At 48.9% G+C, this 27,694-nt stretch overlaps 2 protein-coding genes across 4 annotated transcripts in view; both read left to right on the forward strand.

Annotated features, from left to right (window-relative positions):
* PARL (presenilin associated rhomboid like) overlaps positions 1-13,176 on the forward strand; it is a 56,236-nt gene extending 43,060 nt beyond the window's left edge. Inside the window, exons 6-10 of the mRNA XM_023187618.2 lie at positions 784-933; positions 2,870-2,940; positions 8,755-8,856; positions 8,997-9,094; positions 12,854-13,176. Coding sequence (XP_023043386.1) covers positions 784-933; positions 2,870-2,940; positions 8,755-8,856; positions 8,997-9,094; positions 12,854-12,965 — 533 coding nt within the window. The 3' untranslated portion in view covers positions 12,966-13,176. The remainder of the gene's footprint in view (positions 1-783; positions 934-2,869; positions 2,941-8,754; positions 8,857-8,996; positions 9,095-12,853) is intronic.
* Positions 13,177-15,290: 2,114 nt separating this feature from the next.
* Positions 15,291-27,037, forward strand: MAP6D1 (MAP6 domain containing 1). Of its 3 annotated transcripts, none has more exons than XM_023187572.2 (3): positions 15,291-17,377; positions 24,839-24,984; positions 25,473-27,037. In XM_023187572.2, exons 1-3 carry the CDS (start codon positions 16,977-16,979, stop codon positions 25,502-25,504), a joined length of 579 nt encoding a protein of 192 aa, XP_023043340.1. In that variant the 5' UTR covers positions 15,291-16,976; the 3' UTR covers positions 25,505-27,037. The 3 variants fall into 3 exon arrangements, with proteins under 3 accessions (XP_023043340.1, XP_023043339.1, XP_023043341.1); XM_023187571.2 differs by having other exon boundaries at positions 24,839-24,956; XM_023187573.2 differs by having other exon boundaries at positions 24,839-24,956; positions 25,524-27,037.
* The last annotated feature ends 657 nt before the right edge of the window (positions 27,038-27,694 follow it).

Consider the following 27,694-nt stretch of genomic DNA (forward strand, 5'->3'; position numbering starts at 1 on the left):
AACACAGCAAGACTCTGTCTCCAGGGAAAAAAAAATAACAGAAAATTCTTAAAAATAGCTGCTGTTGACGCCAGGTGCGGTGGCTCACGCCTGTAATCCCAGCACTTTGGGAGGCCGAGGCAGGTAGATCACAAGGTCAGGAGATCGAGACCATCCTGGCTAACACAGTGAAACCCTATCTCTACTAAAAATACAAAAAATTAGCCAGGCGTGGTGGCGGGCACCTGTAGTCCCAGCTACTGGGGAGGCTGAGGCAGGAGAATGGCGTGAACCTGGGAGGCGGAGCTTGCAGTGAGCCAAGATCATGCCACCGCACTCCAGCCTGGGTGACAGAGCAAGACTCCATCTCAAAAAAAAAAAAAGTAGCTGTTTTTGTTTTCTGTGTTTAATTTGTTTCATAGTTTTTTTGTTTTTTGTTTTTTTGAGATAGTCTCACTCTGTGGCCCAGGCTGGAATGCAGTGGCTCAATCTCAGCTCACTGCAACCTCCACCTCCCGGGTCCAAGTGATTCTCCTGTCTTAGCCTCCCAAGTAGTTGGAATTACAGGCGTGTGCCACCATGCCTGGCTAATTTTTATATTTTTAATAGAGATGGGGTTTGACCACGTTGGCCAGGCTGGTCTTGAACTCCCGACTTAGTGATCTGCCTGCGTTGGCCTCGCAAAGTGCTGGGATTACAGGCATGAGCCACTACGCCTAGCCTACTTTTAAAAGTTTAAAATAGATAATTTTTATTGGCTGTGTGTTCCATGATTACCAGACCGTGTTTTTCTTTCTCTTGTAGAAGTCCTTTGTTCTCCAATGTTGCTGTCAACATTCAGCCATTTCTCCTTATTTCACATGGCGGCAAATATGTACGTTTTGTGGAGCTTCTCTTCCAGCATAGTGAACATTCTGGGTCAAGAGCAGTTCATGGCATTGTACCTATCTGCAGGTAATATGCTTTAATCTCGGGGCCTTTGAAAGTATAAGCACTCTAACCTATCTGCAGAAGGGACACAAGGAATGGTTACTGCCATATTCTACACGTAGTGAGTGCTCAGAATGTATTTGTTTTTCACAGTGTATGTAGAGAAGGGTGCCACAGATTGGTGGAGGTGTGCCTTTTCTGCTTCTCATTTTGCTGATTTCCTCTTACATATGAAATATGTGGGTATGCTTAATTTTAAGTTAGGATAAACAGGAGTTAAGTAAAGATTAGTATAGAATTTAAGCACGTCTTTTTTTTTTTTTTTTTTTTTTTTGAGACGGAGTCTCGCTCTGTCGCCCAGGCTGGAGTGCAGTGGCCGGATCTCAGCTCACTGCAAGCTCCGCCTCTTGGGTTCACGCCATTCTCCTGCCTCAGCCTCCCGAGTAGCTGGGACTACAGGCGCCCACCACCTTGCCCAGCTAGTTTTTTGTATTTTTTTTTTAGTAGAGACGGGGTTTCACCGTGTTAGCCAGGATGGTTTGGATCTCCTGACCTTGTGATCTGCCCATCTCGGCCTCCCAAAGTGCTGGGATTACAGGCTTGAGCCACCGTGCCCGGCCAAGCACGTCATTTTTAAAATCTCACTGGGCCTTGATTTCTTTAGTTTAGGCCCACCATTTTATAGATAGTGGTTCCCAGTCTTCCCGGCTGCCTCAATCTCCTGGGTCTTTGTTAAATAACCTTAAGCAAGCTCGTTTCCCCCGGTGTGTTCAGTTCACAGAAAGCTTTAAATCAGAGCTATGCAATATGATTGTCAAGAATGAGCTCGTTCTGTCTTTATTTGCAAGAATGTATGTTGGAACGGAACCACTTCCTAGCCATGGTCTTGAAGATGGTATTGTTTTCTTATTTCAGTTAGGAAATTCTCATGTGTGACAGGTCCCTAGATGCTGCTAATGTGACAGTTGGTCAGATTTTACTTACCTCTCTGTTTGTAAAATGTACTTACTTAATACAATATAAAAATTCATTTCTAAAATCTCTATATTTAGAAACAGTATATCTGGCAGTTTTGCTGTGCTGTAGTGAAAAACACTGAGCTTGGAGATAGACCCAGGTTCAGATCCTATTTCTACTACCAGCTGTGTGATGTTGCAAAAATGACTAAACCTCATGATACTTACCTCCTCATGACAATGGGTTAAAGAAAGCACTAAATAAAAGCATCTACCACAAGGCCCAGAGTAGATGCTTAATTAGTGTTCATCGAATACTTATGTGTATCTAGTCCTTCAAAAAAAAGCTGAGCATTGTTTTTGGCTTGTAAGGTAAGTGTATAGTTCTTTCCCAAGCACTAGTTATGTTGTAGTTACCGTGGGTCTGTTTCAGATACATTAATTCCTGCTCCATAGGAAGTTTTTAAAAATGAGCCAAGTTGACTCAAGTGACAGTGAAGCCAAAGAGACTTAAGGGATTATCCAGTCTGTTGTCCCACCCCAGATACTCTGATTTAGTGTGTCTGGAGTACAGCCCAGAGAATATACTCCTGAGAATGAGTCTTCATGTCACAGTTGAGGAAAATGGTAACTGAGAAGTAAAGTGAGTGACTCTCGCTCAGCAGATCATGCAGCAGGTCAGACTTTTCATCCCCTGTAAAGTTGCTGAAATGATAGGCAGCATAAGTATTCATGTCTGTATCCTCACAGTGATCCAGACTGAAACCTGACACTGTTTATCTGTGTGGAAGTCAGAAATGAAAACCGTACTCCTGTAATCCCAGCTACTCCGGAGGCTGGGGCATGAGAATAACTTGAACCTGGTAGGCGGAGGTTGCAGTGAGCCAAAATTGTACCACTGCACTTCAGCAGCCTGGGCGAAAGAGTGAAACTCTCTCAAGAAAAAAAAATGCAAACCATTTTTATACCTCACTTAAGTTATTGTAATGTGACTTGTTTCTCAGGTGTTATTTCCAATTTTGTCAGTTACGTGGGTAAAGTTGCCACAGGAAGATATGGACCATCACTCGGTGCAGTAAGTATTTCTATTTAATTTTTTTTAATTTAATTTTTAAGTTTACTTTGAAATAAGTTTAGAATTAGAAGAATATTGTAAAATTGATAAGGGCTTCTCATATGTCCTTCACCCTATGTGGAAACCCGGAAGTTAACATTGAAACAATACAGTTGACTAATTTTCAGTTATACATTCGTAAAGCTTTGTAAATTTCTGGCTGTGGCTTTTAACCATTGGCTCTCTCTATATATATGTTTACCAGAATAGAGTATGTCTCAGAACAGTAAGTATGCAATCCTCATAAACCAAAGAGCCTAATCCAGTATTGGAAAATTCTAATTACAGGTTTGAATCTGGTGCTTTATCCTTCTATTTAGTCAATATTGGAGTGCCTGCTAGGTACTGTGCTAGAGCCTGGGGATACAGCCAGTGAGCAAGATGATCACGATTATTTGTGATGGTTTTAGAAAGTGGGGAACAACAACAATGACAAAGATTCCTGCCCTCAGAGCTCTTATATTCTGGATGCCTAAAACGTTTTTTCTTAGACTGGATGCAGCGGTTTACACCTGTAATCCCAGCACTTCGGGAGGCCAAGGCGGGAGGATGAGCCCAAGAATTCGAAACCAGCCTGGGTGACATACCGAGATCCTATCTGTACAAAAAATTTTAAAAATTAACTGGATGTGGTGGCTCATGCGTGTAGTCTCAGCTACTCAGGAGGCTGAGGTAGGAGGATAGCTTGAGCCTAGGAGGTTGAGGCTGCAGTAAGCTATGATTGCACCACTGCTCTCCAGCCTGCGTGACATAGCAAGACCGTGTCTCAAAAAAAAAAAAAATTTTTTTTTTAAGTGTTTTGAGGCCGAGTGCAGTGGCTCACACCTGTAATCCCAGCACTTTGGGAGGCTGAGGTGGGCAGCTCGCTTAAGGTCAGGGAGTTCAAGACCAGCTTGGTCAACATGGTGAAACCCTGTCTCTACTAAAAATACAAAAATTAGCCAGGTGTGGTTGCGCATGCTTGTAATCCCGGCTACTTGGGAGGCTGAGGCAGGAGAATTACTTGAACTCGTGGGGTAGAGGTTGCAGTGAGCTGAGATCATACTATTGCACTCCAGCCTGGGTGACAGAACAAGACCCTGTCTCAAAGAAAAGAAAAATTTTTTAAGTGTGTTTTGAGTTTAATGGCAGATTTCTAGGCACATGGAAATCTTTATGTAATATTTCTTTAAACTACACATTCAGTTTGTACATATTTAAATACTAATTCACTTAAATGCATTCAAATAGGGGATTTCCTGTTTAAAGGAACTCTAAAAAGATTCAATTTTAAAAAGAATTCTTATGTAAAATAACCATTTCCTAATTTGTGTGTTCCCCAAATTTGTTTACCCTTAATTTTCCTAATGAGGCCCGTATTCTGTCCTATGACTGACACGCTTTCTTAAGCCCCCGTTTTCCTTCGTGGAATGTTTATTTTCTTTATGAAATTTCGCTCTGGTATAATTTATGTATTTCGAATCGTATTCTCTACCTCCTTCAACAGCTAATGTAGGAAGCCAGTGAAGACCACTAGGATGAATCACACTCAGAATTCGAATTTAGCTGGGGAAAAAGCATACACACATCTAATATACACTGAAAGGAATGAGGATTCTCTAGAGGACTATGGGGGCTCTGAGGGTGAAGAGACCTTTGTCATTAGCTGAAAGGACCCACAAGGGCCTTTTGATGTGCTCTTGGACAACTCTTGTCCTCATCTTACAGATAAGAAACTGAAGTGCAAAATTAATGAAGTATGGCAGTAAGGTATTTGGAATTAGAGTGGGAGTCAATCCTGGTTCTGCTACTTACCTGTGATTTCTAGGACATATTACTGTACTTCTCTGAACCTCAGTTTCCCCATATAAAACGAGGATAACACCATCTATTTCTGATGTGCAAGGCAAGTTCATTTAGAGTGCTTAGCACAATAAGAAGCACATAGTAAAAAATGTGGACATGGTAGTTCCTGTTCAGTCATCAAAATCCTGTAGAACCATGGTAGGATAAAATTATCCCCAAATATCTTAATGAATCTGTGATTAAAATTCAAGGAAATTAAATCACCAGGTATAATGGCATTTTTAATGAGAAATCTGGAAAAAAAAACTCAACAAAGTTGTGTTGCTACAAAATGTAAGGTGTTAGTCCTCTTGGTTTAGTGAGATGTTATAAGATGAAGGGGATAGCCACGCACAGTGGCTTACACCTGTAGGCCCAACACTTTGAGAGTCAAGGCAGGAGGATCACTTGAGCCCAGGAAGTTTGAGACCAGCCTGGGCAATATAGTGAGACCCCATCTCTACAAAAAATTTCAAAATTAAGCTGGGCATGGTGGCATGCACCTGTAATCCTACCTACTCAGGAGGGGTGGGAGGGTGGGAGGAAGGCCTGAGCCCAGGAGGTTGAGGCTGCTGTGAGCCATGAACACACTGCTGTGCTCCAGCCTGGGCAATGTAGTGAGACCCTATCTCAAAACGAAAGAAAAAAAGTTGAATGGACTGTTCAAATATGTTTGTAAATTACTGTATTGGTACTATCCTGGGTAATTTTTAAACCATTCTGTAGAGACGGAGTCTCCCTATGTTGCCAAGGCTAATCTCAAGCTCCCGGGCTCAAGTGATCCTCCCACCTGGGCCTCCCGAAGTGTTGGGATTACTGGTGTGAGCCACTGCACCCAGCCAATTGTGTTTTCTTATTCAAGTTGAGATTTTTCTGGTTCCTGATATGATGAGTGATTTTTCAGTTGAAGTCTGGTCATTTTGGATATCATGAGACTTTGGATCGTATTGAAATCTACTGTTTTAGTAGTCTTCTTCTGACACTGTTCTGATGGGGAGGGGGATGCCTTGACTCATTACTGCTGGGTAGGAGTAGACATCCAGGTTGCTCACTCAGCCGCCTTTGCCTCCTGAGGGATAGGGGCTCTTGTCACTGCAGGGCAGGGATGGGAGCTCAGGGCATGCAGGCTACCTAGTGTCCTACCTCTGCTAATGTCGCTTTGGCTAGGAGGAGCAAGGGTGCTTCTTTCCACTGACACCGCCTGTTAGGCATATTGGGATGCCTCATTACAGTGTGGCAAGGGTGGAAGTCTAGGCTCTGCTCAGCCTTTGCGGGGCAGCCGTTTCTCTAAATATTATCTCCAAGGTTTCTGTTTTGCTAGGCTATCCTTTTTTGGTCCTTGACTAGAGAGAACATTTTGAGGGATGATCAGTATGAGGCCAAAAGAAAGCCCAGGGAACTCACCACCACAACATTCATTGAATCTCAGGCTTCCTAGCTGGTCTGTTTTCTTCTCTCTTCCTTTCAGAGTCGTCTTACATTTGTTTCATATGTAACACCCAGAGTCTTTAGCTCTGCTTAGCTTTTGTAAGCAGAGGGAGCAGATTCACTTAAATTATAATACCAAAAAAAGTTAAAAAACATAAGTATGATAGAATTGAAGATTATGTAGATACAGAAAAATGTTTATGAGCGCAGGCGCAGTGGCTCACAACTGTAATCCCAGCAATTTGGTAGGCCGAGGTGGGTGGATCACTTGAGGCCAGGAGTTCGAAACCAACCTGGCCAACATGGTGAAACCCCATCTCTACTAAAAATACAAAAATTAGCTGGGTGTGGTGGTGTGTACCTGTAGTCTCAACTACTCAGCAGGCTGAGGTGGGAGAATAACTTGAACCCGGGAGGCGGAGGTTGCAGTGAGATTGTGCCACCTCACTCCAGTTTGGGCAGCAGCGAGACTCTGTCTCAAAAAAATATATCTATGTTTATGAAATAAGTAAAAAAAATCGGATGTGCGTATTGATTACAAGTATATAACCAGTGTACCTAAAAATACTGATGGAGAACAAAAGACCTTCACTTCTTCCTATGGACCCACAACTCTTAGGTCTGGTTGGATCAGGGTTCATGACTCACTGTACTGAAACTGTGTATGAATGTGAACGTTTTCTGAGAAGATAAGGTTTCATTTTCATTAAATTCTTCTTTCTGACTAGAAAAAGTGAAAAAAATCTCTCTGCATGGGAGTAAGCCCAAACATTTGTCAAAAAACAAGTTGTGATTTATTCAGACGTATACTTAAATTTATATAAAAGCCACATTGAGAAAATTCTAGAAGGATGATGGAACTGCTTCTTTATCGTTAATATATAAGTTATAATCACAAAACCAGTGTTACATAGAATTGTACAGATAATGACAATTTTTTTTTTAACAGACAGAGAATAATCATCTATGGAATGGTAATTTAGAAGAACTTCATAGAATTATTATTATTATTATTATTTTTTGAGACAGAGTTTTGTTCTTGTTGCCTAGGCTAGAGTGCAAAGGCGCGATCTCGGCTCACCGCAACCTCTGCGTCCCGGGTTCAAGTGATTCTCTTGCCTCAGCATCCCGAGTAGCTGGGATTACAGGCATGCACCACCATGCCCAGCTAATTTTGTATTTTTAGCAGAGCCGGGGTTTCTTCATGTTGGTCAGGCTGGTCTTGAACTCCTGACCTCAGGTGACCTGCCCACCTCAGCCTCCCAAAGTGCTGGGATTACAGGCGTGAGCCACTGTGCCTGGCAGAACTTCATAGAATTTTAATGCTCTTTCATATCAACCAATCAAATTATATTTGCTTCATTTTGGGGAAAAATGTAATTTTGATTTGTTTTGGGGTTGTTTTTTTGAGACAAAGCCTCACTCTGTCGCCCAGGCTGGAGTACAGTGGCGCAATCTTGGCTCACTGCAACCTCAGCCTCCCAAGTAGCTGGGACTACAGGTGCACACTACCACGCCCAGCTAATTTTTGTATTTTTAGTAGAGACAGGGTTTCACCATGTTGGCTAGGCTGGTCTTGAACTCCTGACCTCAGGTGATCCACCTGCCTTGGCCCCCTAAAGTGCTGGAATTGCAGGCGTGAGACACTGTACCTGGCTACAATTATAGACTCTTGCACAGAAGCCAACTTGGTCAAAATTCAGGTCTTCTTGGGCTCTCCTTTTGAGGAATGTTCATGCTGTCCTTCCATCTTGAAGTTACCCTGACTTCTAAGATTGCAACCTGAGCTTGTTTCCTTGTTGAGGCCACTTGGCAGTTATATGAGGGACTGGGGACATCTGAGATCTCTGGGACTCATAATACTTTTCTTTAAAGTTTTAGTAATTCACCAAATGTAAGATAATCTTGTATTGTGAAGCAACCTGTCACATAGAAGACATTAAGAAAACATTGATTAAGAGAGGTAGATGCTATTTTCCAGAAGTAGGAACCTTGCTTTTTAATGATAGGGGCTTCTTTTAAAAGTTATTTTGCTCTTAGATGTCTTTTTCTTTTTTAAAAAAAATTCATAAATAATTAAAAACTTATGGAAAGTTGAAGGAAATAGTACAAGGGACTCTCATATAGTCTTTTTTGTTCATTTTGTTTTGAGATGGAGTCTCGCTCTTTCACCTATGCTGGAGTACAGTGGTACAATCTCGGCTCACTACAACCTCTGCCTCTCGGGTTCAAGCAATTCTCAGGACTTAGTCTCCTAAGTAGCTGGGATTATAAGCACCTGCTACCACACCCGGCTAATTTTTTTTTTTTTTTTTTTGTATTTTTAGTAGCAATAGGGTTTTACCACATTGGTCAGGCTGGTCTCAAACTCCTGGCCTCAGATAATCTGTCTGCCTCAGCCTTGTGCTCACCTAGAAATGTGCAGCATATAAACTTTCTAGAAAATGTGCTGCTCTTGAGACCTTGTAGCCATAAGCAGCTGCATGTTGCGTTTCCCATTCTCCCTGCTGTGTTACTTTGCAGTCTGGCGCCATCATGACGGTCCTCGCAGCTGTCTGCACTAAGATCCCAGAAGGGAGGCTTGCCATTATTTTCCTTCCGATGTTCACGTTCACAGCAGGGAATGTAAGTATTTTTATGAAGTGCAGTTCTGGGGATAGTGGTGATGTTTTTATGTTGAGTGGGTTCTTGCCCTTGAGTTAGAAACGTCAGTGCTGGAGGAATCACAGTTTGTGCCGCTTCTCTTGTTTCTTGCTGCCTTTCAGGCCCTGAAAGCCATTATCGCCATGGATACAGCAGGAATGATCCTGGGATGGAAATTTTTTGATCATGCAGCACATCTTGGGGGAGCTCTTTTTGGAATGTAAGTTTGAGTGTAATTGATTGCTAAACTGCTTCCTTGGGTCATGCCCTCCTCCCACCCCCAGTACCCACGGCAAAGTGAGGCATTGAGCTATGCAACAGAAGCAGAAGCAGGTGGACTTGGGAGGGTCAGGAAACCTCAACATGGCTTGCTTTGGGCTTACCCAGCCTACCTGGCTTATTCATAGAGACAGTCTGTGCCTTTACCCTACCCTTAACCTTAAGTTGCCCCAACTCCTGGCCTGTTATTCCCAGCCCCCTCTTAGAAGACTGTCGCCTGAGGCCGGGCGCGGTGGCTCAAGCCTGTAATCCCAGCACTTTGGGAGGCCGAGACGGGCGGATCATGAGGTCAGGAGATCGAGACCATCCTGGCTAACACGGTGAAACCCCGTCTCTACTAAAAAAAATACAAAAAGCTAGCCGGGCGAGGTGGCGGGCGCCTGTGGTCCCAGCTACTCGGGAGGCTGAGGCAGGAGAATGGCGTAAACCCGGGAGGCGGAGCTTGCAGTGAGCTGAGATCCGGCCACTGCACTCTAGCCCGGGCGACAGAGCAACACTCCGTCTCAAAAAAAAAAAAAAAAGAAGACTGTCGCCTGGCCCCTAGTCTGTGCTATCATCTCCTTTTTCCCCTTCAGACTTTCCTGTCCTTCTCTCCCCTGCCTGGCATCCCACTCTGTTACCCCGACCTGTGTCTCACCAGTGCTGTGCAGACATGCTGAGTTGGCGGAGCCATTACTCTGCATGACTGGAGTAGAGGCCGGTGACTGCAAACCAGTGTGGACACTTGCTGAGCACCTGCTGTATGCAGGCACCAAGCTAGTTCCCTTATGTTACACTGTTATACTCCCATTTTACTGATGGGAAACTGAGGATCAGACATTATCTTCCCCAGGCCAAACAGCTCTTCAGTAGCAGAGCAGTAAACCCACCTCTATAAGCCCTTTCCACCCCCATCACACCATGTGGAATTGGTTGCTAAACTGCTTCCTTGGGTCACGGCAAATGGCATTGTGGCTACAAGACCACGTGTGCTTCAGACAATGGGGTTTTGCCTACACTAGTAGTTAGTAGCAACTCTATCACAGAAACACGGTCAGGACTCTTGACAACCATCTGACTGTGGGAGACCCTCCTGCAGGAGTCTGTTGAGCTGGATCCCCTCAGGGCCTGTCTTGTCCTCATTAATGTTGCCTTTTGCCCATACTTGGTTTTTATTGTGTTCCGCAACAATGGAAAACTTAATTTTTTTACTGAAAAGAAAAATCTATTCTAAGTGAAGCGGTTTTTCCCAGTGGGTGGCAGGACTAAATGTGATTATGCCATTTATCATTTTAAGTGATTAGTGGGTAGTACATGCAAGGTCTAGCTCTAACAGCAGTGCAGTATAAATAGTAGAAACTGACCTGATATTACAGTATAAGAAACATGAAGGGGTTCTGTTTTATGAGCTCTAAATTTATCTAGATCCTTCCATGTATTACTTCAAGGGTCTTCTCCCCAGTAGATTTTTATTCATCTGGACTATAATTAAATGGCCTTTTTCCATTCTGAAAATAATTGGATCAAATGCATTTTAAAGTCCAGGGTCTGAAGGGCGGAGGAATCCTTTCTCTTTACTGTTTCTAATTTAAACTCCTTTTCATTTACTGGATCTCAGTCATGTCCAGAATTCATCTTTTCTAAAAGGTTTAATCTAGATTTAGAAATCTAAAATATTTTTTTTTCGTTAAAGTGGGCTGATTTGGTTGGTGGTAAAGACTCCATTATTATCCACTTACACATTTCCCTGACTTTGCCTCTGACCAAACCTTATAGTATTCACATTGTACTGTTGCAATAGTAATAGCTAACATATTAATATGCTGAATATTTTCTGTGTGCCTAAGCTAAGGATTTAATTCTCTTAAAATCCTGTGAGGTATTTTATTTTACAGAAAAAGAAACTGCTTAAAGAAAGTAACTTATCCAGGTCACACAAGAATTGCAGAGCTGGAGTTTCAGATGAGCGCTGGCTTGCGCTGCCGCTGCAGAAAAGAGTGCCCTAGAAATCAGTCATCTTGCATTTCCCTATTTTAGTTTAGCCAAATGAAAAATTCCATTTGGATTTATGAGTATAGTCAGACAGTATACCTGTGAAATTAAAGTATTTGACTCTTGCTTGAAATAAGTAGGTTAAAAAGATTTGGGTGGCCGGGCACAGTGGCTCATGCCTGTAATCCCAGCACTTTGGGAGGCTGAGGCAAATAGATCACTTGAGGTCAGGTGTTCGAGAGCGGCCTGACCAACATGGTGAAACCTCGTCTCGTCTCTACTAAAAATACAAAAATTAGCCGGGCGTGATGGTACTTGCCTGTAATCCCAGCTACTCAGAGGCTGAGGCAGGAGAATCACTTGAACCTGAGAGGCGGAGGTTACAGTGAGCCGAGATCACGCCACTGCACTCCACCCTGGGCAACAGGGCGAGACTCTGTCTAACAACAACAAAGATTTTGGACAACACTTTATTAATGAAGAGTTCCTGACAAAGTGATTTTTTGGGGGAGAATTTTTACAATTGCATTGGAATATGAGGGTGCTCCTTTTTCTCCTGTTCTAAATTCAGAGACTAAGCACAGAATTTTTATTACATGCTGATTAATGTGTATAATCAGATTTTAACTATATTTAGTGAATATTAATATTCAGGTACAAATCGAGCCCTTTATAATGAAACATATACATTCAAAACATTTTTTAAAATATTAAAACATTAAACTGCTATTCTGATCTGCTCTAAGTCAAACAGCATTTTTTCAGTCAGGTGTCTGGGAGCTAGATGCAAGATAACAAAATCTGGTCTCTGCCTCAGGAAACATGAAATCTGTTTGGGGAAGCCAGAGCAAAAATAAAGGTTTCAATAGCCAGCTCTCACTAACTGCCATTGGAAATCCACCCCACGTCCTCCAGGAAGCCTTTCTACACCCCCAGTGCCCTCAGGAGCTTCTCGAGGCAGGCCCTTCCCAGAGCTCAGTGTGCTCCTCAGCTCACAGAAGATGCTCCCTACACGCTGCAGAAAAGTCCAGTGCTTGCAGTACAGGCCTCAGCAGCAGATTCGGGTTCTAGTCTCAGTCTGCTGATTCCTCATTGTGGAGCCTGAGCAGGCGAAGTTACTAATCTTCTGTGTGTGTCAGCCTCCCAGGCTCATTGCTTCAGGCCGCAGGTAGCAGTTAGGCTTTGTGAACAGGAGAGTGGGGATTGGAACTATGGATCTTAAAGTGGGGCAGAGTTTGAATGAGCTGTCCACCCTTCGTATAGCTAGGAGGAAGATGATGGAGGCATGTCAGCTGGGATAGCCATCCTGGGTCAGTGCTAATTCTGACACTTCAGAATATCGAGTCAGTCTGACCTGCGAGTGAGCCTTGATTGACCGCTTAGAAACTATTAGCACCTTGGACAAGCTACTTTCTTTCAGACCTGGTTGCCTCATGTCTCCAATGGGAAAAGTGGTACTTAACTTGCAGATAGTGGTGAATCAAAAGTAGTATATGTGAAGTACTTACACATTGCAGAGCATTCAGCCATCGTCCCATCCTACTTCTGCCTTTTACATATTCTAATGTGAAAGCTCAATCATTTCTCTAAGTGAGTCAGTTTTAATAGGCTACATAGTGAGTGGCATTCGATTTTTAATATGTCAACTTTGTAGCTATCACCATGCTGCTTACCATTTGTATGTCACACTGTTTGAATATCAGACCTGGTTTGTTTTTCTTTTCTCCAGATGGTATGTTACTTATGGTCATGAACTGATTTGGAAGAACAGGGAGCCTCTAGTGAAAATCTGGCATGAAATAAGGACTAATGGCCCCAAAAAAGGAGGTGGCTCTAAGTAAAACTGGGATTGGACAGTAGTGATGCATCTGGTCCATGACGCCTGAGAGCCCCAGGAGACACCGGCCCCAGGGTGACCACGGCTATGCTCCCGCCTGGAAGATGCCAGCATCTGGCCTCCCAGTGTTTTCAGCTGTGTCCCCCAGTCTGTCTTTTTAGAAAGTGAATGATGATAAAGTTGTGAAATAAAGGTTTCTATCTAGTTTGTAAGCAGATGTGTGCGTTCTCTCTTTAAGGGGCGGACACGGCTCTGGCATTTTGCTTTGGTCATTGCATTGACATCATTTGAGCCAGGACCTGGGGAGAGTGCATGCTGAAAGGCCTGATCAGAACGTGAAGGCGCTGGTGCCTGTCTGTGGACCCTCCAGCGCCTCTGCTTAGCCTTCACTCTTCCTTACCTACCCCTTCCCTGGGTTGGCTGCAAGTAAAAGTCAAGAGTATCCCCTCTCCGGCATGATCTGAAATAACAGCTGCAGTATTTTCTCAATTTTCCCAGGAAAGGTAGTGTTTTCTGGCAGTGAGTGGCACATACAAAAAGCTATTTTCAGGTTTTGCTTTCTAGGTTCAATTTGTAGAGAACTTAAGAGGTAGAAGGAAGTGATTTGGGTAAATTCAGACTTGAAGCTGAGCCGAATTTTATCTTCGGTTTGAAAGTATGTTCTAATTGAAGCGTCTTACTGAAATAGATAGTGGTGGTTGTCATCACAGCCTCACTGTCGGGGAATTCATGTTACCCTCGTGATTGAGAATGACATCTAGGAAACGCAGTTTGAGAGTTTGTTCTTCTTGAAGTGAGTTACAGGAGAATTTTTAGTCTTTTCATGGCCTCAAAATGTTATGCCAAGTCTTGCACCTTTGTCCTGGGAGGAGTGAAGGCCCTGACGTCAGCCTCATGTGGCCGATCTGACTCAGGTTGTGTGCCATGGGGCGATGGGAACGGCAGCTTTGGAAAAGGAGCGGGAGTGGTGCCCACCTCGCCAGGTAGGTGAGAACTGCATGGGAGCATGCACCCAGCATATAGAAATTGTCCAGTATTTGGCAGTCCTTCATATCCTCCTTCCATCAGGCTGGATTTCTACTGTGATGGACAGTTATTCTTCGCAGGCACAGGATTCTGTTCTGAACTCGTATTACTTCTAGGGGAGAGAGTTATCTTAACCCAGCCATCATTTTGCCAGTGAAGAAACAGGGCACATGTGGTGTAGGGGCAGTGTCCAAGGCCACATTGCTTTGCTCTGACATCCGCTAACAACTCTGTGACACAGATGAGTTAAGATGCATTTTCCAGAGATGGGATAGGAGGCTGAGTTCATAGGGACATTCCCTCTAGAATCCAACATTAATTGACATCATGCTTTGGGCAGACCAGGCAAGAGGCAATGAAATGTTTCTCTGTCGCTGCTTTGTGACTGGGAAAAAGAACTCCCTGTAGCACCTCCTGGTCCATAAAACCCCTCGATGCTGGAGCCTCTGCGTGGCATGGGGAGGCCAGAGCCTGGCTGTGGCCAGAAGAGCCTTGCTATCCACAGCCCCCCTCCGGATTGCCCACGAGGGTGCTTCACTTCTCTTCTTGGCTTCTCTGGGGACCTGGGATCACTGCCTTCAAGGCCATGCACTCCCTGGCCTGTGGGCCTCTTGGGCTGTGCTGCCGCCTCCAGCATCTGAAGTGTGGGGCACCCAGGAACGTGCCGTGGCTGCCGTCTCCCTCATTCCACACACTTCTTGGGTGGGTGCACTTCCCGTAGCCTCAGTTATCTGTGAGGATTCTGAGCTCCAGACCCACAGAATCTTTACTCTCAGTAAATGTGTCTACTGCAACACATGCACGGTTCCAGGTGCTGGGACCACCCTCCACCCTGCACAGGCCCCTCAAATAGCACTCGGCTTAAGGAGTGACATGAACGATCAGTGAAGTCTGAAACCCGGAGCCGTTCGAGATCTCCCTCTCTCGCCTCATATTTCTAGAATCCAGCCCCTCAGCGCTCCCAGTGCCTGTGCCTCCATGGTGGTCCTCACCTCTTAGTCCCTGGACTGTTGAGCCTGTTCGTCCATCTGGTCTCCAAAGCGTCGCTGTGCTGCTCCATATGCCTGCCAGAGTGCTAACAACGCGTCTGTCATTACTTTGTTGTCACCCGTGAAAAACTTATTTATTTGAAACAGGGTCTCTCTCATCCAGGCTGGAGTTCAGTGGTGCAATCATAGCTCACTGTAGCCTTGAAGTCCTGGGCTCAAGCCTCAGCCTCCAAGTAGCTGGCACTACAGGCACAGGCCTGGCTAATTTTTACAAGTTTTTTGTAGAGACAGGGTCTCACTATGTTGCCCAAGCAGGTCTCAAACTCCTGGGTTCATACAGTTCTGCCTCAGCCTCCCAAAGTGCTGGGATTCCAGGCATGAGCCACCCGCATCCAGCCATATGAAAAACTAAAATTCCTTAGTGTGGCTGCCAAGACCCTCCATGATCTGCTACCTCAGCTGAACCCTCCTCCCTGTGACCTACATTCCCACCTGGCCTAACCACCCTCCCTAACCCGCCTCCCTCTCATGCTGACCTGGCTTCATCAGTTCAATTACACTTACTTCCGTCCGTCACTACCACACTAAACCTCCTGAAGGCACCCGGAATTATTCCTAGTGCATAGTAAGTGCTCTTTGACTGTTGTTTGATCAATGAAGTAATAAAAAGAGAGCTGTTCTCTTTTCCTGCGAGACGGAGAATTTTAGTGCCAAGCGTCATCTGCCAAGCTGGCTAACCCAGGGCTGTGGCGCACAGTCCACAAAGGAAGTTCACCGTTACGCGGGCCTGTGTGTCATCTTCCAGGGTCTCCCCCTACACATGGTGCCTTGCCTGCTGCCTGCTGAGCCACGGCCTGGCCTGCTCAGCTGACCTGCTGCCACTTCTGGGCAGCCGTCATGTCACTTTGCTACAACTTCAAGCTAAGGCAGGCAATGTTTTGGGAGATGAATCTGTTTTCTGACCGGCCAGGGATGTACTGCAGTCCTCTCCCAGGCGCAGACTGGATACCTTCCAAGTACAATCTTGAAATGGAGCTCTGGGTAATTAATGCTGTCTCAGTAGTGTTATTAGTAATTGGTTTGCAGTGTATACCGAGAGCACTGAGAGGGCACTGAAAATATTCAGAAAGGCTTTTGTGGGTGGTCAGGGAGTTGTTTGAGGCCGTGTCCTGCATTGAACAGACCTGCCTTTACGCTGGAGGATCCCTCAACAGCTCTGCCTGAACAGAGCCATGCATGCGCAGGAGGAAAGGAACTTGATAACTTAGTGGCCAGTTCTGTGGCCCCTTTATCAAACTAAAGCCTTTGCAAATGGCCATGCTTTAAAATTAGGAATTTCAGAACCTAGGACAAGGTCGATTGGTGGCTAATGCCAATTCTAATGAAAAGCGGATTGGTTGTCACAAATGTAGACTAGCATCGTAAAGGCAAATAGGCGGCGACTCACAGGCTGACTGAAACACGTGTTCTCCAGGAAGCAGGGCCCCGAGTCGCTGCTGATACCCTCATTGCTGCACCTGCCCCTGTGCTCGCGGAGTCCCTGAGGTGCAGCCTGACACAAATGCAGCAGTTGCCGGGCGTCCCGAGGCCACGTCCCGAGACCCTCCCAGCTGGCGGACTGCGCCCGCCTGCGACCATCCGGCCCTCGGCCTCTGCGAAGCCGGGGCCATTTATAAGATGACACTGAGGGAACTTTGGATTCAATTCTGAGGCAGTCTTCGAGATGGACACTTGTAAATGACTGTAGGCGGTTTCCGGTGCCCCCTGGCGACGGTGCAGCCTTTCCCCCGTCCCCGCTCCCTCCAGCACCAGCCGTGCGCAGCCCGCCCCGGCCAAGTGGGGCTGCCGCGAGTGCGCCCCCTCCCGGGACGCCCACCCCCGTGCCGGGGGACGGCGCTGCGGCGGCGCGGGGCGGGCCGCGGGGGCGGGGACGCTGGGCGCAGGAGGCGCGTCCGGGAGCGCCGCGCGCCGGTAGCGGGGCGGCGGGCGCCGGGTCTGGCATGGCGTGGCCCTGCATCAGCCGCCTGTGCTGCCTGGCGCGGCGCTGGAACCAGCTGGACCGCTCCGACGTGGCGGTGCCGCTGACCCTTCACGGTTACTCGGACCTCGACAGCGAGGAGCCGGGCCCGGGCGGCGCCGCCTCGCGCAGGGGCCAGCCTCCCCCGGGCGCCCGGGATCCCGGTCGGGACGTGCCGCTCACTCAATACCAGCGGGACTTCGGCTTGTGGACGGCGCACGCTGGGCCCAAGGATCAGCAGCCAGGGCGCGGACCGGCGGCGGGCGGCCGCAGGAGCAAATCCTCCGCGCAGTCCTCCGCGCCACCTGCGCCTGGCGCCCGCGGGGTGTACGTGCTGCCCATCGGCGACGCGGACGCGGCTGGAGCAGCGACCACGTCGTACAGGTATGGGCTGGGTAGGGACCGCAGCGAGTCCCCACCTTGTGGTGGGAGGACGTGGAGGCCCGGAGCCAGCGGGATGGGGTGGGCGGGAGAGCGGAGGCGCCTGAAGCCCGGATCCCACGCGACCTGGGAGCTGCCGGCGGCCTCAGAGGTCACCTGCTTTGGTCCGTGGGCACTGCAGGCGTCGCCTTCGCTGCTGCGTGCCCGGATTCATTGCTCGAGCACCCTCGTGCCGGGAGCGCACCGCCGCCCTCGCAGCTGCCCTCCTGGGGGCAGCCGTCAGAATGGCCTGCCTTCAGCCGAGTTGGAATCGGCCTCCCTTTAACTCCCACCGCCGGGCCTAGCCGTGCGAGGCGTGCGCGCAGGCCAAGTGCCCCAACTGCCTCCGGTCACTGCCTTCTGTGGAGGCGTTGGTGGTGAGGACCGAGCGCAGGGTCCCGAGTGGGTGAGCCCTTCAGCGTCCCACTGTGACAGGGGCTGCTGACTTGGCTTTCAGGAAGGGCGGATCTGCGGGCCCTCCGCGCCTCCCAGCCCAGCTCTGCTCCTACGGAGGGCTGTCTCCCTTTTTCCCTCTTATTACAAAAGTAATTCATACTGTAGAAAAATGGGAAAGTACAGAAATTACAACAAAATAATTATCTCCTTAATCCCTCCCCAGACGTGTTCTTTCTACTTCGTAATGTGCATTTGGTGCATATGCACTGATATATTTTTACATGGTTAGAGTCTTACTGCACACTTTTTTCACCAGTTGTAGAAGTCTGTTCGTGTTACTAGATGTTCTGCAACATGAATTTTAATAAACGTGCAGTATTTTATCCTATGGATATGCCTGTATATCTTAAAGTTTTATCTACTTCCTTACCACTGACTATTTAGGGTGTTTCTAATGTGGGGCTATTAAAAGCACTACTTTTCCTTTGGTGCAGCTATTTCACTAGTAGGGATTTTCCCTACAGGTATCCAAAAGGTAATGGGGGAGCTCAGGAGTGTAAGATACAGGGAGACATTGTACAACAACCCCCTTGTCCTGCTCATGTAGGGAACTGGTTCATTATAGCACAGCCATGGAATGGGATACGGAAGCCCAGCGGATCTTAAATATACGCATACCAAAAAAGCAAGGTGCACAGCAGCACGTAGGCTATTTGTGTTTTAAAAAGGGGTATTAATACACACACATATGCTCAAATAAGCACAAGATGCCTCTGATGGATGTCTGAGGAGATGGTACCGTTAGGGAGAGGAACTTGATGGGGACTGCCAGGGGTGGAAGGAGGCTTTTGACTCTGCTCTTTTGAACCATTGCTTTTTTTCCCTTTGTAACATGTCCGTGTATTACCTATCTTTTTCACTTTTTTTTTTTTTTTTTTTTTGAGACAGAGTCTCACTCTGTCACCCAGGCTGGAGTGCAGTGGTGCAATCTTGGCTCACTGCAATGTCTTCCTCCCTGGTTCCAGCAATTCTCCTGCCTTAGCCTCCCGAGTAGCTGGGACTACAGGCTTGTGCCACCATGCCCAGCTAATTTTTGTTTATTTTTATTTTTGATCTTTTTCTTTTCTTTTCTTTTCTTTTCTTTTTTTTTTTTGAGACACAATCTCGCTCTGTGGCCCAGGCTGGAGTGCAGTGGCGCAATCTTGTCTCACTGCAAGCTCCTGTTCCCAGGTTCACACCATTCTCCTGCCTCAGCCTCCAAGTAGCTGGGACTACAGGCGCGCACCACCACGCCCGGCTAATTTTTTGTATTTTTAGTAGAGACGGGGTTTCACGTGTTAGCCAGGATGGTCTTGATCTCCTGACCTCGTGATCCACCTGCCTCGGCCTCCCAAAGTGCTGGGATTACAGGCGTGAGCCACCGCGCCCGGCTATTTTTGATCTTTTTCTTTCTTGAGACGGAGTCTCACTCTGTCGCCCAGGCTGGAATGCAGTGGTACGATCTCGGCTCACTGCAACCTCCGCCTCCCAGGTTCAAGCAATTCTCCTGCCTCAGCCCCTGAGTAGCTGGGATTATAGGTGCGCGCCATCACGCCCGGCTAATTTTTTGTATTTTTAGTAGAGATGGGATTTCACCATGTTGGTCAGGCTGGTCTCAAACTCCTGACCTCATGATCCACCCACCTCAGCCTCCCAAAGTGCTGGGATTATAGTCATGAGCCACCGTGCCTGGCTGAGGGACTGCTTCTAAAAGCTACGACAGCCAGGCAGGGTGGCTCACACCTGTAATCCCAGCACTTTGGGAAGCTTAGGTGGGAGGATCACTTGAGCCCAGGAGTTCAAGACCAGTCTGGGCAACATAGTGAGACCCTACCTCTACAAAAAATAGAAAATTAGCTGGGTGTGGTGGTGCCTGCCTGTGGTCCCAGTTGCTTGGGAGGCTGAGGTGGGAGGATCCCTCAAGCCTGCAAGGTCAAGCCTACAGTAAGCAGTGTTTGTGCCACTGCAATCCACCTAGGCAACAGAGCAAGACCTTGTCTCAAGTAAATAAAAGCTAAGCCTCTGCTAGAACATCCCTAGTAAAGAGGAGCCCAGCGCCGTGCAAATCAGCTCGCTCCATGGTCAGACTGCTGTAACTAACAGAAAGCGCTTCCTTCCCAGAGCTGAAGCTGTCGCCCTGCATGCTCCACCCCTTGCCCTGCTCTGGTGCCTAGAACTTCAGCCACTGGAATGAGCTGCACTCTCAGGACCTCTGGCCTTCCAGACTCTCTGCCATTCAGGCCCCTCCAGCTGGCTAGGGCCTGGGCACTGCGGCTCGGTGTTGCCCACTCCAGCTTTAGCAGCTCAGCTTGAGCACGTGTCAGTGAATGCAAGACCCACCCTGCAACCACTGTCCCCCAGCGAGTTCCTTACAAAGTGAGGACCTATGAGGGAGCCTCCTCCTGGGGACATGGAATGTTCTTTGTGTCTTGATAATGGTGGTGGTACCCAAGTGGATACATTTTTCAAAAGTCATCCAGCTGTACGTTTTTAATGGATGAATTGTATGGTTTGGAAATAATGCCTTGATATGGTTGGGGTTTTTTTGGGGGGGTTTTGTTGTCGTTGCCCAGGCTGGAGTGCAGTGGCATGATCTCAGTTCACTGCAGCCTCAACCTCCCAGGCTCAAGTGATTTTCCCACCTCAGCCTCCTGAGTAGCTGAGACCACAGGCGGGCACTACACCTGTTTTTTTTTTTTTTTTTTTTTAAGAGATGGGGTCTGTGTTGCCTGGGCTGGTCTCAAATTCCTGGGCTCAAGTGGTCCTCCTGCCTCAGCCTCCCAAAGTGCTGGAATTAAAGGCATCAGCCACTGTGCCCAGCTTGGTTTTTAAAACTAATAAAATTGGGGGTATAAAGTTCATACCTTTTGGCTCTTTAATTCCACAGGTAGGAATTTATCCCAAAGAAATGATGATATGAACAAAGATTTAGCAGTAAGGATGCTTATCACAGAAGTTATTATTATGTTTTATTAAAGAGTTAAAAAGAGGCCGAGTGCGGTGGCTCACACCTGTAATCCCAGCACTTTGGGAGGCTAAGGCAGACACATCACAAGTTCGAGAGCAGCCTGGCCAACATAGTGAAACCCCGTCTCTACTAAAAATTAGCTGGGTGTGGTGGCAGGCACCTATAATCCCAGCTACTCAGGAGGCTGAGGCAGGAGAATCGCTTGAACCTGGGAGGCAGAGGTTGCAGTGAGCAGAGATTGCGCCACTGCACTCCAGGCCGGGGAACAGGGCAAGACTCTGTCTTAAAAAAGAAAGGGGGGCCAGGTGTGGTGGCTCACAGCTGTAATCCCAGCACTTTGGGAGGCTGAGGTAGGTGGATCACAAGGTCAGGAGTTCGAGACCAACCTGACCAACATGGTGAAACCCCGTCTCTACTATAAATACAAAAAATTAGCTGGACGTGGTGGTGCGCACCTGTAATCCCAGCTACTCGGGAGGCTGAAGCGGGAGAATCCCTTGAACCCACAAGGCAGAGGTCGCAGTGAGCTGAGACAGAGCCACTGCACTCCAGCCTGGGCAACAGAGCAAGACTCTGCCCCCCCCCCCCAAAAAAAAAAAAAAAGCAGTACCTCATCTGTGTGGAACATATGGTTAGTGAATGTCCTGCCGGGCTTTCCCAGCTCTGGTGACGGTAAAGGTGCTAGCTGTCACCTTCTCTGCTTTAACACACACCAGGCTCAGCATTCCCTCAGGTTAACCCTGTGGCCTTCATGTAGTGCTTGCTGTCCCCATTCTGCAGATGAGGAAACTGAGTGGTTGGCACAGCTCTGAATGGCAGAGAAGGGAGTGGAACCTATGTGACTTGCCCCAGAGATGAAACTTGTAGGCCCCATGGGTTTTCATCCCTTAAGAGCTGCCTCCTTGGAGTCACTTGCTGTCTTGAACTGTGTCCTCAGGCCGGCTATGGAAAAGCCTTGACAGACAGGAGTCAGGGCTTGTTGGAGTTCTTACCTCCTGGTGTGTAAATAATTCAGGTGGGTCAGCCTTTTTTTTTTTTTTTTTTTTTGAGACAGAGTCTCACTCTGTCACCAGGCTGGAGTGCAATGGCACCATCTCAGCTCACTGCAACCTCTGCCTCCTGGGTTCAAGCAATTCTCCTGTCTCAGCCTCCGGAGTATCTGGGACTACAGGCGCCCACCACCACACCCAGCTAATTTTTGTATTTTTATTATTTATTTATTTAGTTAGTTTTGAGATGGAGTCTCACTCTGTCACCCAGGCTGGAGTGAAGTGGCAGCGATCTCGGCTCACTACAAGCTCCACCTCCTGGGTTCACGCCATTCTCCTGCCTCAGCCTCCCGAGTAGCTGGGACTACAGGTGCCTGCTGCCACGCCTGGCTAATTTTTATGGATTTTTTTTTTTTTACTAGAGACAGGGTTTCACCACGTTAGCCAGGATGGTCACCATCTCCTGACCTCGTGGTCTGCCCGCCTCGGCCTCCCATAGTGCTCTGATTACAGGCATGAGCCACTGTGCCTGGCCTAATTTTTGTATTTTTAGTAGAGACGGGGTTTCACCATGTTGGCCAGGATGGTCTCGATCTCTTGACCTCATGATCCTCCTGCCTTGCCCTCCCATAGTGCTGGGATTACAGGAGTGAGCCACCGCACCTGGCCGGGTCAGCCTTTCTGACCCTTTCTTCATCCAAAAAGCAGGAATAGCAAGAGCTTGGCTGCCCGGACCCCTGCCCCCAATTTGGACAGAAACGCAGGATCACTGTTCTTGACCCCCCCAGCGCCATGCCAGCAGGCCTCTGGGACCCCCACTCTCCAGCTCTGAGACCTGGCACAAGCCACTCCATCCAGCCTTGTCTTGCAAGATGCACATCATCTAAGCAAACTTTTAAGAAATTCAGAAAGCCAAGGAAACGAACAGAGCCAGGAATCCCGAAGATGTGAGGCCACTCCTAACTCAAGGTTCTTGAGGGTTACCCAGGGATCACCAGGCCTCAACTTCTTCACCCCTGCAGGGCCTGCCTTGCTGGCTTCTGGTCTGCATGTGAGTTGATCTGCCTTGCTTGCCTGGCCACATGGGCACAGCAGGTCCTACCCACAGCCAGCCTGGCTCCTTCCACCTGACAGGCTCCCTCCGAATTCTCTCCAAGCCGTTGGCTGTTCAGCCCAGGTGCTAGCCCCGCCCACTTCTGGAAGACAGCCCTTGCTCTCTGGTGCCAGCCTTCCTTCCTTCTTCCTTCTTTCCTAGGCGGGGCAATCAGAGGGCTGATCGTTCAAGTTCCACAAGACTCGGCCCCACTTTACTGAGTGCCCGATACAAAGACTCACAATGACCTCAGGCACATGGGACAGCAGCCCCACTTTTCAGAAGAAACTGAGGCTCAGGGAAGTTGAGCAATTTGTCTGAAACCATATTGGGCTGAGAACCCAGGCCTCCCAATCCTCCTTCTGGGGCTGATGCTGGGACATGCTTGAGCATTGTGAGGGGGGCATAGCAGGCAGGGGGGCCTGTATTTCTTACTAGTCTTGGCCTGAGCCATTAGTCTGTTTTCTTTCTCTCCAGCCAGTCACTGTGTCCTGCCGATTCCATTAAGATCCCCTCTCCCATCTGGACTCCAGCCCTGGGTCCCTCCTCTGGCGGCCCCCAGGATTGCTGTAATCTGTGGCTCTGGTCACTTCCTGCCCTGGGACCCCTGCAGCTACCTCAGGGCAGCAGGCTCAGGATGCCAGACCCAGGGCTCAGCATGGGCACGTGAAGTGTTTTGGGGACAGAAGGGCGCGCCCAGGGGAGGACCTGCTTCCCCAGGAGAAACAGGGCAGCAGATGGTTTAGGCAGCTGGTCTTTAGAACCTCACAGCTTCGGGAGTGAAAATTACCTGATGGGGCCCCGGCCCAGCTCTCCTCCTGGCACCCCAGTGCTGGCCATGGACACAGCCATTCCCTGCCCACACAGCCTGCCCAGTGGTGCCCCAGCTGTGCAGCTGCCAAGGAGAAAGGCAGCTTTGTTGACCTCGGGGCCTGAAGCCAAACCCCGGCAGAGCCCAGCCTGGGCAGGAGCAATCCCGTGCTCATGTGGGTGCCGGGCCCAGCTAGCTGGACACTTCCACCTTGGCCAGGTGCTCCCGGGACACAAGGACTTCTGCCTTCTGAGCTCCCCATCGTACAGAGGCGTGGGTTGGATTAAAGGAGGTCCCTTGTGTTCAGAGCAATGGAAGCACTGTCTTTTCATGGAGAAAAGCTGCTCCCAGGACACGGAACCAGCGGCGCCAGCCTCATCCTCTCCCTCCAGGGGCCGCCTTCCCCCATCACACCACCCTCCCTGCCACAGGCTCAGCAGGAGCACATGATCCACTCCCTCCCTCCACCATGCACGGAGCTGTGCAAAGGCCAGGCCACCTTGGAGTCTTTTGAGATGGTCACTGCAATCCATTCTTCTGCATGAGTTAATGAGACAAAGTATAAAAAACTAAGTTCTCTTAAGCGGGTCTGGTGAGCCAGGGCTGTGCCTGGTGCTGGGGGCATTTCCTCTACAGGCATAAGTGGCCACCATGACCTGGGTCTCTTGGAGCAGCCTGGCTCTGGAGGAGCAGGCGTGGGAGAATTGCAGGGGTGCAGGGAGAGCACCAGGGCTGGGCATCTCCAAGACCCTGCAGTACCACGTGCTGGCGCGTTCTGGATGAGACGCAGGTGCTGAATGAGCTCTGCCCTGAGCCTGTCGCTGGCCTGCAGTGTGAGAATAAGCTTCCTTTCCTACTTCCTTAGGGGCTGGGGTGAGCCCAGATTTCCCAGTGGATCACTGAGGTGAGGGGCCGGGCGGCCACACACCTCCTTTTTCCCGGAGCTGGGCCTGCGCGGGAGTGCGCTTGCCTTGCCAGTTCTGTTTTTGGGAAGAGGATAAGGACCGCCTGGAGCTGAGGGTCCCAGCAGTGGGCAGGGCCGTGCATGGGGCAGAGCAGCAGCCCCTGGGGGGTCGGGTAAAGGGATGGCTGACCTTGTGCAGGATTGTGACCGTGTTCTCTGTTCCAGACAGGAGTTCCAGGCTTGGACTGGGGTGAAGCCCTCAAGATCCACAAAGGCAAAACCAGCCCGAGTCATCACAACCCACACTTCGGGATGGGACAGCAGCCCTGGGGCCGGCTTCCAGGTCAGCCTGAAGCTGGTGCGGCAGAGGTGTGGGTATAGAAGCCTCTTTACCTGGGTAGGGATTAGGAGCCAGATTTTCATGGTGTAAAATGGAATTATGACCAGGGACAGCAATGCCAACCAGATGTCCCGAGCAAAAACCCAGGGTACTCCATCATTAGCCAGCTGGGTGGCCCTCTAGTGTTGGCCTCTCTGGTGAGCAGGGTCTGTCTGCGTCCTAAATCCCCATCTTAGCCTTGGCCCGAGTACCGGAGCATTTATGTAAGAGGAAAGAGGCGATGGGAGGGAGTGGGGGCACCTCGGCTCCCCGATTCCCAGGTGGTTCAGGGAGCAGAATGGAAGGTCCATGTGCCACTGAGCCACTAATGCCATGACGCCTACGGCTCACGGTGAGCAAGTCCCCTCTGACCCTTCGGGTCTCGACTCCTAGAGGATGGGAGGGGATTTTTTCCTGGAGCTGGGGGGTAGGGAGGTAAGGAAAAGTCCCGCTGATATGTGGCCACACTCCATTTTTCAGGTCCCAGAGGTGAGGAAGAAGTTCACTCCTAACCCCTCCGCCATCTTTCAGGCCTCAGCTCCCCGGATTCTCAACGTGTGACTGCCGGGACCATGACACCGGGGCTGCTGACGGGAGAGGGCTGGGGAGCGGCCTCAGGACGCACTACCGTGGGGCTGGACAAGAGCATGGCATGGGCCCCTCCAGGAGGGCACAGCCCCTCTCAAACCTGTCATCAGGGCCGAGGTGCTGGTGCGGGGCAAATGCACCGAGGGACTTGGCACACCCAGCTCAGCTCAGCCTCAAGCGTCCTCTTGAGAAGCCTGTGGAAGGCTCCCGCGTTCGTAACTGCCATCTGGCCATCTCTGGGTTTTGAAATCAGAGGAGCCTGAGGATCAAGTCAGTTGGGAACCGAATTGGTCCATGGAAGCTAAGGAATGTGGACACATCCGGCCCTTGAAAGAACCAGTTATGTCCACTTTTGGTGGATTTCCCAGGATGCATGAGCACTTGATTAATTTTATAACCTATGATGAGACCCTTGGCTCTTCCTACAAATGGTCCCTGCAGTTGAAGCTGTAGGAATCTTGGGCGATCACCTGTATGACTCATGGTGATGCTGAGTATCCAGGAGGAAATTTCTGGAAGAAACAGACCGTCAGTCACGGACTTCCACTTCACAGACCTCCACATGGCCAAGATGAGCCCCACGTTTTAACAAAACATTTCTTGGGATTGAATGAATCACATTTACCTTGTGGTAGGTGTCTAAAGACTGAATCTACATTTTATTACTAATTATTTCCCCCCCTAACATAAGGATGATGAGAAGGACACTACCGTACACACTGGCTAAGAACAGGGACTGTTTTTGGGAAGGTGGCATTGTCTCATTCCCTGAAATACCTTAAAATGTCATCGACACCAACCCTTCCTTCTGTCTACCCTGCTCACATGCACAGTGACAGGGAACTCACCACCTTTTCAAGCAGCAGTTCATTTTCTTTGCAAAGCTTTCTCCTAACTTTCTCCATAAATTCCAGCCAGCATGGCCACATGGGTCACGCCTGGTCCCTTTGCACAGCAGCCCTTCACACATTTAAAGGGTCTACATCCCTTTTTAAATCTTAGAGGCACAAGCTCGGGACAGTCTTCAGTAAGGAAATTTGTGGATTTCCCTTTGGATCTTTCTTCCTCTCCGGCCCACAAGTGGCTCCAGTCTGACGAGCATTTAAGCTGCAGATGGTGGCACTCGGGTCTCAGAGCCACCAGACGTGCAGGTGGTTCCAGCTCAGGCTGCCTGTCAGCGTCCCTTCCAGCTGCTAGCGCTGGCAGGCATAGCCCTCCCCTCATGCCAGCAAAGGAAATGCTCTTGGTGAGAGGCTCACTTTAAAGAAGTCCAAACCGTGTGCTTATCCAAGGGGTTCTGCTATTTCAGACTTCACGGCTTGCATGTTTGATTTTTCTAAGACAAAAGAGGCTGCCTGCTGGGTGTCTGTGGAAATGAGATTAAACTGTACAATTTCAGTTTTACTAAAATGCAAAAATGTACAGTTTCAATCTCTTCAATTATAAACATGAGTCTTCTCATGCTCTCTTTCTCCGGTCTCTTGGTGCCAAGGACTTCAATGGGGCCCAGCTGCCTCCACACCTCAGAGGCCTGTTGATCCTGAGCACTTCTTGCTATGTGGGCCGCAGGGCACGTGTTAGGTGCAGCCCACAGAACCCACCCCGTCCCCCACTCTCACCCAGGCGCCTCGGGTAAAGGGGCTCTCTGAAGCTCCTCAGGCTCTGATCCTGGCTTCTCCACTCGCTACCTGTGAGCAACTGGGGTTCCGTTTCTTTACCCAAAAAGTGAGGACACTACCAGCTACACTTTGTAACTTGCCGAGAATATCCGTGTTTATGGGTGGGGTGCTCAGTACAGGAACTAACTAAGACACAGGTGTTAGGATTATTCTTCCCTGCCTTAGTCCCCCCTCCTCACTTTCCCCAGAGCCAGCTCTGTTCCCACCTGCTGCCCCCAGCGTCCTCTAGCTTGATGCCCTGTGCTCACAGCCCCTCACCACCCCCTGGCCAATGTCACCCTGCACAGCACCTGGGATGCTCGTTTGCTCTTTTCCTATAATGGGCTGGTCAGCTCTGCTGCACCTCAGCCAGGACCAACCAGGCCTGCTCCTTCCTGGCAGTGCTGGTGGGGTAGCCGCAGTGGAGGCCTCACCACACCAGACAGGCCTGACTGC

The sequence above is a fragment of the Piliocolobus tephrosceles genome, chromosome 2 (genome assembly GCF_002776525.5).
Source record: "Piliocolobus tephrosceles isolate RC106 chromosome 2, ASM277652v3, whole genome shotgun sequence".
In the NCBI taxonomy this organism is placed as follows: domain Eukaryota; kingdom Metazoa; phylum Chordata; class Mammalia; order Primates; family Cercopithecidae; genus Piliocolobus; species Piliocolobus tephrosceles.

Coding starts and splice junctions, on each gene's coding strand:
- MAP6D1 (XM_023187571.2), top strand. CDS start 16,977: ATGGCGTGGCCCTGCATCAGCCGCCTGTGCTGCCTGGCGCGGCGCTGG. Junction 17,378..24,838: donor GCAGCGACCACGTCGTACAG/GTATGGGCTGGG, acceptor TCTCTGTTCCAG/ACAGGAGTTCCAGGCTTGGA. Junction 24,957..25,472: donor GCCCTGGGGCCGGCTTCCAG/GTCAGCCTGAAG, acceptor TCCATTTTTCAG/GTCCCAGAGGTGAGGAAGAA.